The sequence below is a fragment of the Microcaecilia unicolor genome, chromosome 4 (assembly GCF_901765095.1).
Source record: "Microcaecilia unicolor chromosome 4, aMicUni1.1, whole genome shotgun sequence".
NCBI lineage: Eukaryota > Metazoa > Chordata > Amphibia > Gymnophiona > Siphonopidae > Microcaecilia > Microcaecilia unicolor.
Window position 1 is genome coordinate 375,261,849 of NC_044034.1, and position 14,325 is coordinate 375,276,173.

Genomic DNA, 14,325 nt, shown 5'->3' on the forward strand with positions numbered 1-14,325 from the left:
TTCATTTGAATGCTGTGCACTTCCCCCTCTGGACCAGCTTTTCCAGTCTTCCGATCCAAACTTTAAGGAATTGCATCTTGCTGTCAGAAATGTAATTAAACGTTAATGAAAAGAACCAAGAAACTTCCACATTCCATCAAGAAAGGGAAATTAGAATTGAGCAAAACAATTTGAAGTTACTATAACACAACCAGTTTAATGAAATCATGATTACAGTGTAAGAATGGGCGATGAATTTGCTAATGAGCAGAGAGAGAGGAAAACCATTAACCTTTCAAAGCCTTTCTGGAACCACTGATAATATCCCAAGCAGCCTGCTGTTATGAGAAGACATGTGATGCTCATGGCTAATTAAACCGCTGAACATAGTACCAGCAGACCTGCTAGTTCCAGAACTCAGAACAGGTTTCCATCAACCATAGATTTTGATTCTTTATTTACGTGATGCTGTAAGATGTGCCGAGTCCTTCCTTGGGAAATGGTGGAATAATGAAGAATAGGATGCAATCTGCCGGACCTCTAGGTGAACTTCTGACTTTATTTCAGGGTAGAAGAATCTGTGTATGATCAGCTCTTTTTACTGCAGTCATCAGTGCTGTAGTTAATTGCATTTTTTTTTTTTTTTAGAGGATTAATAGCAGTAAACATTCAGTGTGGTGGTGTAAGCGAAAATGTTTGCAGGCAACTCAATCAAAAGTGCTACAAACAAATATAGCAATTTAGGCAGCAATTATCATCTTAATGGCATGGACCCTAGCTAGCCAAAGAGCCCATTTGTCCAAGTCAGCCCACAAGGTGCGCAGCAGGGATTGCCATACACCTTCTTAACACCATCTCTCCTACTCTCACCCCTTTTATCTGTCATATCCTCAATCTCTCTCTTTCCACTGCCACTGTTCCTGATGCCTTCAAACATGCTGTGGTCACACCCCTCCTGAAGAAGCCTTCACTTGACCCTATCTGTCCTTCCAACTATCGACCCATCTCCCTCCTCCCCTTCCTTTCCAAGTTACTTGAACGCGCCATTCACCACCACCGTCTTGACTGTCTCTCATATCAAGCTGTTCTTGACCCACTCCAATCTGGATTTCGCCCTCTTCACTCAACTGAAACTGCACTTACAAAAGTTTCCAATAACTTATTCCTGGCCAAATCCAAAGGTCTCTCTTCTATCCTCATCCTTCTCGATCTATCCGCCGCTTTTGACACTGTTGATCACAGCCTACTCCTTGATACGCTTTCTTCATTTGGATTCCAGGGCTCTGTTCTTTCCTGGTTCTCCTCCTACCTCTCGCTTCGCACCTTTAGTGTACACTCTGGTGGATCCTCTTCCACTTCTATCCCTCTTCCAATCGGTGTACCTCAGGGTTCTGTTCTCAGGCCTCTCCTGTTCTCCATCTACACTTCTTCCCTTGGCTCTCTGATATCATCCCATGGCTTTCAATACCATCTCTATGCTGATGACTCCCAAATCTACCTCTCTACCCACGAAATCTCAACCAGCATCCAGACCAATGTTTCAGTCTGCCTATCTGATATCGCTGCCTAGATGTCTCAATGTCATCTGAAACTTAACATGGCCAAAACTGAGCTTCTCATCTTTCCCTCTAAACCTACCTCTCCTCTTCCCCCTTTCTCTATTTCTGTGGATGGCACTCTCATTCTAACTGTCTCATCTGCTCGTAACCTTGGGGTCATCTTTGACTCCTCTCTCTCCTTCTCTGCTCACATTCAGCAGATTGCCAAAACCTGTCATTTCTTTCTCTATAACATCAGCAAAATCCATCCTTTCATCTCTGAGCACTCTACCAGAACCCTTATCCACACTCTTATCACCTCTCGTCTTGATTATTGTAACCTGCTTCTCACCGGCCTCCCTCTTAGCCATCTCTCTCCTCTTCAATCAGTCCAAAACTCTGCTGCGCGACTCATTTTCTGCCAAAGTCGTTATACTCACATTAGCCCTCTCCTCAAGTCACTTCACTGGCTCCCTATCTGTTTCCGCATTCAATTCAAACTTCTCTTATTGATCTATAAGTGCATTCACTCTGTTGCTCCCCAGTACCTCTCCACTCTTGTCTCCCCCTACGCCCCCCCTTGGGTACTTTGTTCTGTAGATAAATCTCTCTTATCTGTCCCCTTCTCCTCTACTGCTAATTCCAGGCTCCGTTCCTTTTATCTTGCTGCACCTTACGTCTGGAATAGACTTCCCGAGCCTGTACGTCTAGCCCCCTCTTTGGCCGTTTTCAAGTCCAAACTTAAAGCCCACCTCTTTACCACTGCTTTTGACTCCTAACCACTGCTCACTTGCCCTGTCCTTTTATCCTCTCCTCTTTATTCCTTACCCTTAATTGTTCTGTCTGTTTTATCTAGATTGTAAGCTCTTTGAGCACGGACTGTCTTTTTGTATACGGTGTACAGCACTGCGTATGCCTTGTAGCACTATAGAAATGATAAGTAGTAGTAGTACTTTGTGACGAAGACAACTGACCATTTAAGTAGCCACCCTCTAGACCAAATCCATCTTGTTTATATCTTTTTGAAGGTGAGGTCTCCAGAATTGTACACAATATTCTAAATGAGGTCTCAACAGAGTCTTATCACCTCCTTTTTCTTGCTGAACATTCCCCTCCCTATGCACCCAAGCATCCTTCTGCTTTTTCTGTCACCATTTGTACCTCTTTGGGCACCATAAGGTCAACACGTATGATCACAGCACAAAAGTACTTCGCTCCCTAAACTGTACTGCTGTCTCGGGGTGTATAGGCCAAACACATGACCCTGCGTTTTTTAGCATTAAATCTTAGCTGACAAATTCTGGACCATTCTTCAAGCTTCTCTAAGTCCCTCTCCACATTATCCACACAGTCAGGGGTATCTATCATATTTCAGCTTTTGGTATCATCCACAAAGAGGCAAACCTTACCAGACAGCCCTTCAGCAATATCGCTTACAAAAATGTTAAAAAGAACCAGCCCAAGAACTGAACCTTGCAGCATACCACTGGTAACATCCTTTTTCTCAGAATGAGCTCCATTTACCACTACCCTCTGTCGCCTTCCACTCAACCAGTTCCTGACCCAGTCAGTCACTTTAGGGCCCATACCGAGGGCACTCAGTTTATTTATTAGTCATCTATGCGGAACTGTGTCAAAGACTTTGCTAAAATCTAAATACACCACATCTAGTGCTCTTCCTCAATCCAACTCTCTGATCACCCAGTCAAAGAAATGAATCAGATTTGTCTGACAAGACCTACCTCTAGTGAAACCATTTGCCTCAGGTCCTATAATTGATTGGATTCCAAAACTTTACTATTCTCTGTTTTAAAAGTGTTTCCATTAATTTACTTACTTCAGAAGTCACTTACTGGCCTGTACTTTCCAGCCTCTTCCTTAGTTCCATTTTTGTGGCGAGGGAACCATAGCCGCCGAGAGGGGGGGCAGGGGGGACAAAATTCCCCGGGCCTCCAAGGGGGGCCCAGCACCGCAGTCCCACCCGCCCTCCGTTGTCGGCCGTCTGCCACCGGACCAGGCCCCCTGCATTGAAATCACAGTGCCTCTCACCTCCATGTGAAAGCGCTGCAGGCCTCCTTCCCTCCCTGTGTCCCGCCCTCGTCTGACGTAACTTCCGCGAGGGAGGGACGCAAGGAGGGAAGGAGAGCTGAAGGGAGGCGATCTGCTGCCCTGCTGCCTGCAGCGCCTTCACACGGAGGTGAGAGGCGCTGTGATTTCAAAGCAGGGGGCTCAGCCCGGTGGCGGACGGAGGGTGGAGGGGGGAGCAGTGACCTCGGCGTGGTGGAGGGGGGAGCAGCAGTGGTGACCTCGGGGGGGGGGGCGGGTCCCCAGGGGCGGCCTTGCCCTGGGCCCGGCCCAGTCTCGGCAGCCCTGGAGAGACCTCATCTCTTCCCCACTCCTCCGGGACCATTCCCAACTCTAGAGAAGCATTGAAAATATCAGCTAGCAGAGCCACCAGAACGTCCCTAAATTCCTTCAGTACACTCAAGCCTAGGTCATCCATCCCCTTCTCTTTGTCCACCTTTAGTTGAGCCAGCTCCTCATGAACACAGTCCTCTGAAAGTTGTTCAGGGACTACCACCCCTCCATTCCTATTTGTATTTGTCTTATGCGGCCCTGCTCCCAGCCCTTCAGCTGTGAACACTGAACAGAAATGTGTGTTAATAATTCCACACCCACAGCTACAACAGGCTCTGCACCCTTCCCTGCTATTTCTGGAGAGGTGAAATGTGGGGGGAAGACCATTAATGAATAAAGATCTGGAGTAGAGGGCAGGAAATGTGAATGTGACTCGCACAGAGGTGTTGAAAGAAGAAATGGGGCTTTGTGATAGGGGGAAAACAAATGCATGGTTGCCTAGGGCCCAGGATGGTGTAAATCTGGCTCTGGAGGCAGGGTTCTGATGAAGGCATGTATTTTACACAACAAGCAAATATTTAGAGTACACACACATACACTTTTACACCTTCTTCAGAGGACTTGTACATTTGTGGGAGAGTATTTACATGTCACTGGGTCACACTCGGAGACTTTTTATATGACATTTATGAGCTTAATGTTCCTTGTGTTAAATTCACTGCACAAACCAGGACTATAGCCACAAAAGCATATATCTACTGTGTATCCTTTTTGAGTACCCTCAGATAGAACCCACTATTTAATGCAGACAATCGAGCTGCTAATCAGTGGTATAGCACTTCTTTCATCGGGTTACTCTTTCAATTTTATTGGAAGGGTGTTTTTTGTTCGTACACCGTCACCCAAGTGCTATAAATATTGTTCAACCACTTTGTAATAATAAATATCGTGAAACACAGTGTACTTAGCTTTGTCTCACCGAAAATAAATCCAAACTCAGGATTTCCAACAAGCGCCTTCCCCTGAAACCGCCTGACTCCGCGGGTTTCAAGCACTTTTGTTAAGGCCATGATCTCTCTCCATATAAATCTTCCAAAGGATCTATATGGCAAGAGATCATGGCCTTAACCCTTGTCCCTGATGAAAGTGTTTGAAACCCGCAGAGTCAGGCGGTTTCAGGGGAAGGCGCTTGTTGGAAATCCTGAGTTTGGATTTATTTTCGGCGAGACAAAGCTAAGTACACTGTGTTTCACGATATTTATTATTACAAAGTGGTTGAACAATATTTATAGCACTTGGGTGATGGTGTACGAGTTATACACAAAAAACACCCTCCCAATAAAATTGAAAGAGTAACCCGATGAAAGAAGTGCTATACCACTGATTAGCAGCTCGATTGTCTGCATTAAATAGTGGGTTCTATCTGAGGGTACTCAAAAAGGATACACAGTAGATATATGCTTTTGTGGCTATAGTCCTGGTTTGTGCAGTGGATATATTGTATGTTACCAGAGACAAGGATATTTCTGATTACGTTTCCTTGTGTTAAATTGGCATTATACATCATGTAATATGGAGTAAGAAATCTGGAACTCCTTTTCAACCGAACCAATTGATATTCCCCTCAGGTGGAGGTTAACATTTCATTAATGCTGCCATTGATTTCTCTCACCTTTCTTCACAACAGAAATCAAAGTGTATTAAATCCAGTGCACTTGATGTTATCGACTTCTTAATGAAAATTAATACCAGCTTTTTGACTGAGTGCTTTGAAAATGAGCACCTCAGTCTCACGTGAAGGACAGTTATGAAAAAGTTGAATTAAATTAAAATGGAAAGCATATTTTGTACTTCATTTAAACTGTTCTTTCAAGATTCAAGAGCCTCTTCTTTTAACAGACAACAAGGATTACGATGCGTACTTGTCATATACCAAAGTGGATCCTGACCAGTGGAATCAGGAAGCGGCTGAGGAGGAAAGATTTGGCCTTGAGATCCTGCCAGATATGCTCGAAAAGCATTATGGCTACAAGTTGTTTATACCGGACAGAGATTTGATTCCAACCGGAAGTGAGTAATATAACCTTCTTTTCTACAAATGGTGAAATGGTAATAGCATACTTTTTTCATTCTTCTCTTTCTATACAGTGCCCTTGATTTCAAAATTTGGTTTGCATAAGTATTAAACTATGATCTGTTCTTAAACAGGGAAGTGAATGTTGTAGATGTCCTCCAAGGACAACCAGTTATAGCATTTACAGCTGTATCAGTGGCGTACCAAGGGTGGGGCGGTAGAGTCAGTCCGTCCCAGGTGCAGGCAGCAAATGGATGCCCTGAGCAGTCACGTAGCTGTCGGCTGTGCCGGTCCCCTGCCTCCTCTGACATCAACTTCCTGTTCCGTGGCAGGGAACTGACACAGCTGACAACCATGCGACTGCTCAGCACATCCCCTTGCTCAGGGGAGGGGATGCTCCACCCTGAGGGGGGGGGTGTTCCGCCTTGAGTGGCTACCAAGGTAGGTACAACACTTCAGCTGTTGTTTGTGTATTTTAGTTATGTGTGTTTAACTGTTACCCACTTAGGTGATAAACTGGGCTATAAATGTGTTAAACAATAAAGGGTCAATATTTCGTGTAGTTTAAGGGGGTAGGAGACGCTATCTGTACCCTTCTCCACCACCGCTAACTCCAGACTCCGCCTCTTCTGCCTCGCATCACCTTATGCCTGGAACAGACTTCCCGAGCCCATACGCCATGCGCCCTCCCTGCCCATTTTCAAGTCCTTACTCAAAGCCCATCTCTTCTCCCTTGCTTTTGGCGCCTAACCACCTTCCCCATTCATGATACCTACACTGACTACATAGTTTGTTACCTTTAGATTGTAAGCTCTCTTGAGCAGGGACTGTCCTTCCCCATGTTTAAACTTGTACAGCGTTGCGTAACCCTGGTAGCGCTATAGAAATGCTAAGTAGTAGTAGTAGTAGTAGACGCTCCTGACCCCTTAAACTACACTGAGCTGGCTAACCACCAATATTGGCTCTGGCACTGCCCACATTCTGCTGAGGTGATCTGGAGCTGGATCTGGGTAGGATATGGCAGTTATGCAGGCACCAGCCAAATTCAGTGCCGATACCTGGATAGCTAATCAGGCAGCGAGCACCCCAGAAAAGGGAGCCCTGTTTTTGCCCACTTAGTTATGTGAGTGTCAACACTGAATATATCCGCTGGTACTGCATAACCTCCAGGTCGGACGGAAGTGGCTGACCCCAGATATTCAATTCTGGTGCCTGGGTATGGCCCAGCAAAAGATATCTGGGTTAATCCTGCCCGTGACTATCAAAGGCTTAAAAACCTCTGAGCATTACAGACTGAATATCAGTTTTCACTGATGGGTGACGTCATCCAATGGGACACAAAGTGGTCAAAAAGTCTGTGGAGCTTTCTAACAAGGTGATCCGCTTATGTGCAGGATTTCCTTCAATGGAACAGTTCTATTTAAATGGAACCCATCACATGCATTTGACTCATTTCTACAGCTTATTCTCAGTAACAGGGGTAGTAATTAAGATGCTGTAAAAGTTGGGCTTTTAACCCACCCTAATTTCCAACAGGAATGACAAACCTGTGGTAACTCAGTCCCTTCAACTTTGCAAGCAACATTATTCGCACTGCTCAGGAGCATCAGGCACTTCTTAAAGGAACTGGCCAAACTACTGATGCCCCACACCCACCCAGAACAACCCTCTCATTCCCCAAAGATATCCCCTCCTGAGAGCCTTCTCAAATACAATCCCCCCTCCCAATGCCTCCCCCAACCTAAAGACACCCCATCACAATCTCCTACTTCTAGGAGTCATTGGCACTATTTTGGATTACATTGTCAACCCAGGTGGCAGCAGAGGGGGGTTGCTGCCACCCACAAACCACACAGCCATCAATGCTGACCCAACAGGGATTAGAGGGTGGGGGCAGAGTAGGACTCTGGGGGTGGGGTATATTGTCTGGAGGCGAGCTTTATGTTCTAGGGGTCACGGTGTGAGTTGGGGGTTCAAGAATTGTATCAGGAGGTCAGGGTACAGTGGGGGGGGGGGGGGGGGTAGATTGTTTTGGGGGTTTGATGTCGGCTGTGCTACAGGACTACCAGTAGCACAACTGCCCTTACCTCATCCTCTTGAGTGATGGTAAGTTCAGCTGCACCATCAGAAGTCATGATAGGTAGTGTACAGTACCAGTTCCCCCACTGCCACGTTTAACCACATTGGATGCTGTAACCCAGGTCCATTCTACTCTCTACCAAGCAGTAAACCCCTCATTAGCTGCTTAGTGCCACCTTAGTTAATGGGTCTCCATGACTTGTAGCCAAAAAACTAAAGTTGTATTGATAATTGTTTCTCCAGTCTCTTTTTTTTTTCTTGGTTAAAGGTAATCTGTATCTAAGCACTTGCGTTGAGGTTATCTACCTGTAGCAGGTGTTTTCGGAGGACAATAAGGTATAAGTCCTCCGAGCAACTGCTCACCTCTCCTGGGAGTTGTCTACTATGAACTTCAAAGCTTTCCAGCAGGAGAGGCCTGTAAACCACTTTGATTGTACCACAGAAAGGTGGTTTGCAAAATCCTGTTACCCTTATCCTCCTTACCTGTGTGGGTCTCCTTGCTAGAAATCTCTACAACCTTCGAAAGCTTTAATGCACTTTTTACCATGTGGGGTTCCATCAGATATCATCACCCACTGGTGAAGCAAGTAACTTCACTTATACCATCTTTCTCCCCTGGCAGCCTGATTTTCAGCATATCTGCAATGAATGTGTATAAGAGATATTTGCATTGTATCCATTGTATACAAATATTTCATACCTGTTTATTGTACATATTCTGAACATTCAACTAGCTGAGTGATCTTTCAACCAAGATGAGAACCAGAGCTGGATCCCAACATATAGAACCCTTCATCTGTATCCTTTATCAACCTCTCAGCTTGGTTTTGACATTACTCTTTATCGGGGCAACCTATTGTCTGAAAATTGTCCTCCCTCAGTCTGGCTAAAGGGTGCATGAGATCTGGAAGACAGATTCTCAGAGCCATGTTGGGGGTAATTCTGGAATAGGTGTCCAGAAAGTGCCTGGTAGGAGTCTGCTTTCCTTTATAGAATATACAAACCAATAATTGAGATAGTAGCACTTGTGCCAATGGTAGAGCTGGTGTGTGCTGGAGATATCTGCATAGCTTACAGTATTCTATAAGTTATGCAGAGGTGAGTCCATCCCACACTCTATCCGAGTATATGCTATGTAAGGCATGTGTGCATAGGCGTCACTATGAGATGACAAATGCCACCCCAAGAAATGGTCTGCCACCCCAATTCAATTGGACATGGCTCCTCCAATGTGGCTGCTTTCTGCGGTGTTTAGCATTTGGCAGTGGAAATAAAGAAGAGTGAAGCCATGGGACCTTCCATCTCACATCAGGGTTGAGAGGCATGACTGGAACAACACTGGATGGGAAGACAGGAAGACACTGGCTAAGGGAGGGAGAGAAAGAAAGGAGATGTTGGATGGAAGGGGTGTGGGAATAGGGGCACAAAGGGGGATGCTGGGCCCTGTGAGGAGTAGAAAGAGAGGAGATGATGAGGTGGATAGTAGGGAGATGGATAAGATGCTGAACATGAGAATATGGGAGGAGAGAGACTCAAATGCTGGACAAGGGTTGGGAGGGGGAAAGAGAAGGAGCATTGCTGGATCAGGGAAGGACAGAAAGAAAGAGAATATGCTTGCTTGAGGGGAGAAGGAGAGATGGTAGTCATAGGGAGAGTAGGATGACAAGGGAGATGCTGGTTTGGGATGGAGACAGACAAGGTTTATTGAAACAAGATGGGGAAGGTGCTGGCTTGGAGGGGGAGAGGGGAGATGCTGGATTGGGTAGGGAGAAAAAAAGACATGGAAGACAGAAAGGGAACGCTGGGGTTGTAGGGTGACAGGAAATGCTGGATATGAGATGAGTAGGAAGACAGTGGAGACACTGGACATAGGGGGAGTCAGAAGACAAAGGGGAGATGCTGGACCCTGGAAGGGAATGTGGACATGGGGAATGGATGAAGGAGAAAAGGGGATCATGATGGGGGAGAGAGAAATGGAAGGAGATGTTGGACACAGGTGGGCAGGCAGAAAGTAGGGTGATGGGAAAATGCTGGATGGAGGTGGAAAGAGAGAGAAGCTGGATGGGGGAAGACAGGAGATGCTCGGCAGAGGAGGAAAAGAGAGGAGTGATATACAGAGGGGAAGAGAGAGAGGAGTAAGATCATACATGTGAAAGGTCTTCTTTGAGTGGGGGGCAGACAGTATGGGCTTATCAGTTCTTCCCTAGCCTGTATCGTCTCCTCCTTCCACCTCAGTGTCAGCGTCCTGCCCTTTGCTCCTGACACTTCTGATTTCTGGTGCCCTCCTCTCCTCCTTCCCTCGATTTCTTATAGTTTCTCCTTTTTGGATCTGGTGGGGAACTTTGGTGTCTTCCATTCCTCTACTAACTGTATTACAATTTTTCTGCTTGCAATTCTGAACTGTGTCATCTCTGTTGTTCCTACTCACACTGGCAACAGTATCCAAAATAAATGAACAGGTTTATAATTAAACCTTTATTTTTATTTAAAACCTGCAGACAATATAGTTTTACTGATCTCCACTGTGGTGCATTTCCTTTTGCTAATGTTCTTGAAGCTGTATTTTTGTTAGACCCCGATTCTCCCACTCAGAATCATTGCCTTTCTTTTCCTTTTTAAATATCTATCCAATACCAATGGGGTAGCGTCTACCAGATTTGGGAATGCCTATGAAGCTTGTCATATTGGCCAAAGATATATCGTCATGAGGGATTGTGATCAAGGGATGGGGATGGTGGTTCTGAAATTACTGCATTACTGTGGCCAAGAGTTTGCAATGTTCCAGCTATGATAACACAAAATTCAGTTTACTGCTTGAGTCACCAACCTGCAGTGCTGAGGTACATCAGGTTAGTGGCTCACATGGTATTTTTTCTGTGGTAAAATAGCTTAGCAATTACTCCTGCATGATTGGTGCTGCTGGTTTGACTCCACTGTTTTCTTTTGTAGCATACATCGAAGATGTAGCCAGATGTGTGGACCAGAGTAAACGATTAATTATTGTAATGACCCCGAATTATGTTGTAAGAAGAGGCTGGAGCATCTTTGAACTGGAGAGCAGACTTCGAAACATGCTGGTGACGGGAGAGATAAAAGTGATCCTCATCGAATGCAGTGAACTCCGTGGAATTATGAACTATCAGGAGGTGGAAACCCTGAAACACACCATCAAGCTCCTGACCGTTATTAAATGGCAGGGACCAAAATGCAACAAGTTAAATTCCAAATTCTGGAAACGTTTACAGTATGAAATGCCTTTTAGGAGGATAGAGCCCATAAGCCACGAGCAGGTTCTAGACGTCAGTGAGCAGGGACCTTTTGGGGAATTGCAGACCGTGTCGGCCATCTCCATGGCTGCTGCGGCCTCCACAGCTCTGGCCACTGCCCACCCAGACCTGCGCTCCACCTTTCATAACACCTACCATTCACAGATGCGCCAGAAACACTATTATCGAAGCTATGAATACGATGTACCTCCTGCTGGCACCCTGCCTCTGACCTCCATAGGTAATCAGCATACCTACTGCAACATCCCCATGACATTAATTAACGGACAGCGGCCACAAACAAAAACTAACCGGGACCAGCATCCCGATGAGACTCATACAAACAGTGCCATACTCCCGCTTCTGCCGAGGGAGACCAGTATATCAAGTGTCATTTGGTGACAGAAACGCAAGGGGCTTTGCCGCCCCTCTGAGTAGGAGCTAAACCAGCAGTCTGGTGCCTGGAACTCCATCCGTGGCTGCTGTTGCAAAAACCATGCATTACAATCTATAAAATACCAGGAAAAACAGGGTCTTGTACATATTCTTTGCAATTTCTTTGTAGCATCAGTGTCTTCCTGTTTTCCCATGTCTCTTGCCATTACATTTTGACTTTGGTTTTATATGTTACTGGGATTCGTAGAGTTACATTTTTTAATGAAAGACTGCTCTGTAGCTGGGGACGTTCCTCCTTTTGGACTCAGTTAGTGTAGTTTTGATATGGTTTTCTTTTATTTTTTGGTAAATATTTGTTGCAATGCTTGGACATTGAAGAACATCCCTTTCGTTGGCCTGCCTGGTGAACCTCAAGTGGCCTGCAGGGCAGGAGAAAGAATATTCACTTTCCAGAGGGCACTTTAGTTTACATTCCTGGACCCCTCCCTACCTTCCCCACAACAGCAGCTAGTCTGATCATTAATCCATAACTAACACACCTTTCTCAGTGGAAGGATTTTGAGTCGCTATGAATTGCTTTGCAGTGACTTCTACACAAGTTTTAGCAAGTATTTTCGAAGAGATGTTTTTTTTATTGCAAATAAGTTGATGTACCCTCTCTAAAAGTATGTTTTATTTTATCACTTCTGGGAGGGGCAGGAAGGTCCTTTTTTTCTTCTTCTTCCTTTTAATCTGGGTTTTTGGGCTCTTCACAGTTTCTCTTCTTTCAGTTCTGCAAATGAGGTTGTGCAATTGTTAGGGAAGTTTAGGCAGTAAGAGCTGAATTGTGGCTTCCAGACCAAAGGGAAATAGAAGACTTTTATTTAAGCATGTTTTGCCACTCTGTGATTTTTCAAAATGTTACAGAAAATCAGAGAGCAAATGTGCTGATGGCTGTTTTGGGCGAGAGCAGTCTGGAGGCCTCGTGCACTGCGGCTCTCGGTGAGATTAGGAAGATGCTTCTTACGGTTCAGTATTTTGGGTTCTTTTCTTTCCACTGGTAACAAGAAGTAAGCGTTTCTTAGCCTTGAGGTGATTTAAATGAGAACTCAGGAGGTTTCTAAAACAACAACAAACACCAACGGCTTAAGCTTAGACCTTATTTATACATTTTTAATATTTCAGTCCAATCTGAAGATGTTCATATGAATTTTACCAAATAAAGAAATTAGTTTATTTTGAAGGTATGCTTCTGTGTTTTTGGCATGTAGAATGTGAGCATTGAGGGTGTTCATGCATCATGCATGCACATGCAAATTGGTTCCTTCCAATAGACAGTTAATGTGTAAATGCAGATGGAGGAACTGAAAAAAGCTCCTGTGTATTTCATTGTGGAAGAGTTTCACTGCCAAGACAACCACTTTATTTAGGGTTCTTTAAACTAAGCTGCGGTAACGTGTGATTACAGAGGCTAAAATGCAGTACCACAGGGCATGGCAATTTTTACCCATGCTCTAAGAAATGGGGGCATGTTCTGCACTGATTGATGGGGGCCTCTTTTACAAAGCCACGCTACCGATCCCGGTGCAGCAAATGAGAGGAAGCCCACTCAATTCCTACGGAATTCCTCTCATTTGCCGTGCGGGAATCGGTAGTTCATCTTTGTAGAAGAAGCCTTTAGTGAGCTACATTGCCACGCACAAGCCGATTAGCTTGTGGTTAGTGCATGAGTCCGTACCGCGCACAAAATAGGTTCCCACCCAGTAATGGCCATAGGCTATTGAGAGAATTATCCTGTGGCCGTTATTGTCAAAATAGAAAAATCAGGGCCATTTCCAAGAAGCACTAAAAGTGGCCTTAGTGCAAGGCGATAGCACAGGTCACATTTTAGTGCTGCTCAAAAAAGGACCCCGTAGAGAATTAATGTCCCGTGTTACAGTGTTACAAATGTAGTTATAATTGACCAGTATCAGCCTATACAAAGAATGTTGGGTTTTATATTCAAATGATTAACCCGGGCAGGAGAGACTCTTACCGGTTGAACTACTCTGCCCAGTTCAACGCTAATACTCAGCGGTACTTAATTGGATATACATCTGAATATTAGCTCAGACCGTCGCGGTCTACTCCAGTTCATTCCAGGGTGGTGCAGGGGTGGAGTCCGGGCTGACCTGGACATTATCCGGCCATTGCCAGTACTCAGTTCCGGTGGTTGGACAGATACTGGGCTTGTTGGACTGCTTATAATGCTGTCTTAATTCTACCCGGTTAGTTTTCTGCTAAGGCTCTTGGATACTGGTCATACATCGCATAGTTGACTTCTCTGAATATCTGGACCTAATTCTGCCTATGTCATTCAGAATTGTCAAGAATGCTGACCACTGCAGCTGGATATCGGCTGCATTCTGTTTTTGTTTGTTATTCCATAACCAGGACCATCCAAACCATTAGGCACAACTAGGAAGTTGCCTAGGGCAGGAGCCTCTGGGGGCAGCATAGAGCCACTGCACTCAATGTAAAACAATAGATTCCAACAGCCACACAAACTAAGGCCCCGATGCTCTGAAGCAAATACAGGTGCTGGAGACCATTAGCGCTGGACTAGCGCCTGCGTTTGCCAGCGTGCCACGCTCAGAGGCCCCTACCATGGCGATCA

At 45.3% G+C, this 14,325-nt stretch overlaps 1 protein-coding gene across 1 annotated transcript in view; it reads left to right on the forward strand.

Annotated features, from left to right (window-relative positions):
* IL1RAPL1 (interleukin 1 receptor accessory protein like 1) overlaps positions 1–12,827 on the forward strand; it is a 455,782-nt gene extending 442,955 nt beyond the window's left edge. Inside the window, exons 9-10 of the mRNA XM_030202535.1 lie at positions 5,775–5,945; positions 10,978–12,827. Coding sequence (XP_030058395.1) covers positions 5,775–5,945; positions 10,978–11,696 — 890 coding nt within the window. The 3' untranslated portion in view covers positions 11,697–12,827. The remainder of the gene's footprint in view (positions 1–5,774; positions 5,946–10,977) is intronic.
* The last annotated feature ends 1,498 nt before the right edge of the window (positions 12,828–14,325 follow it).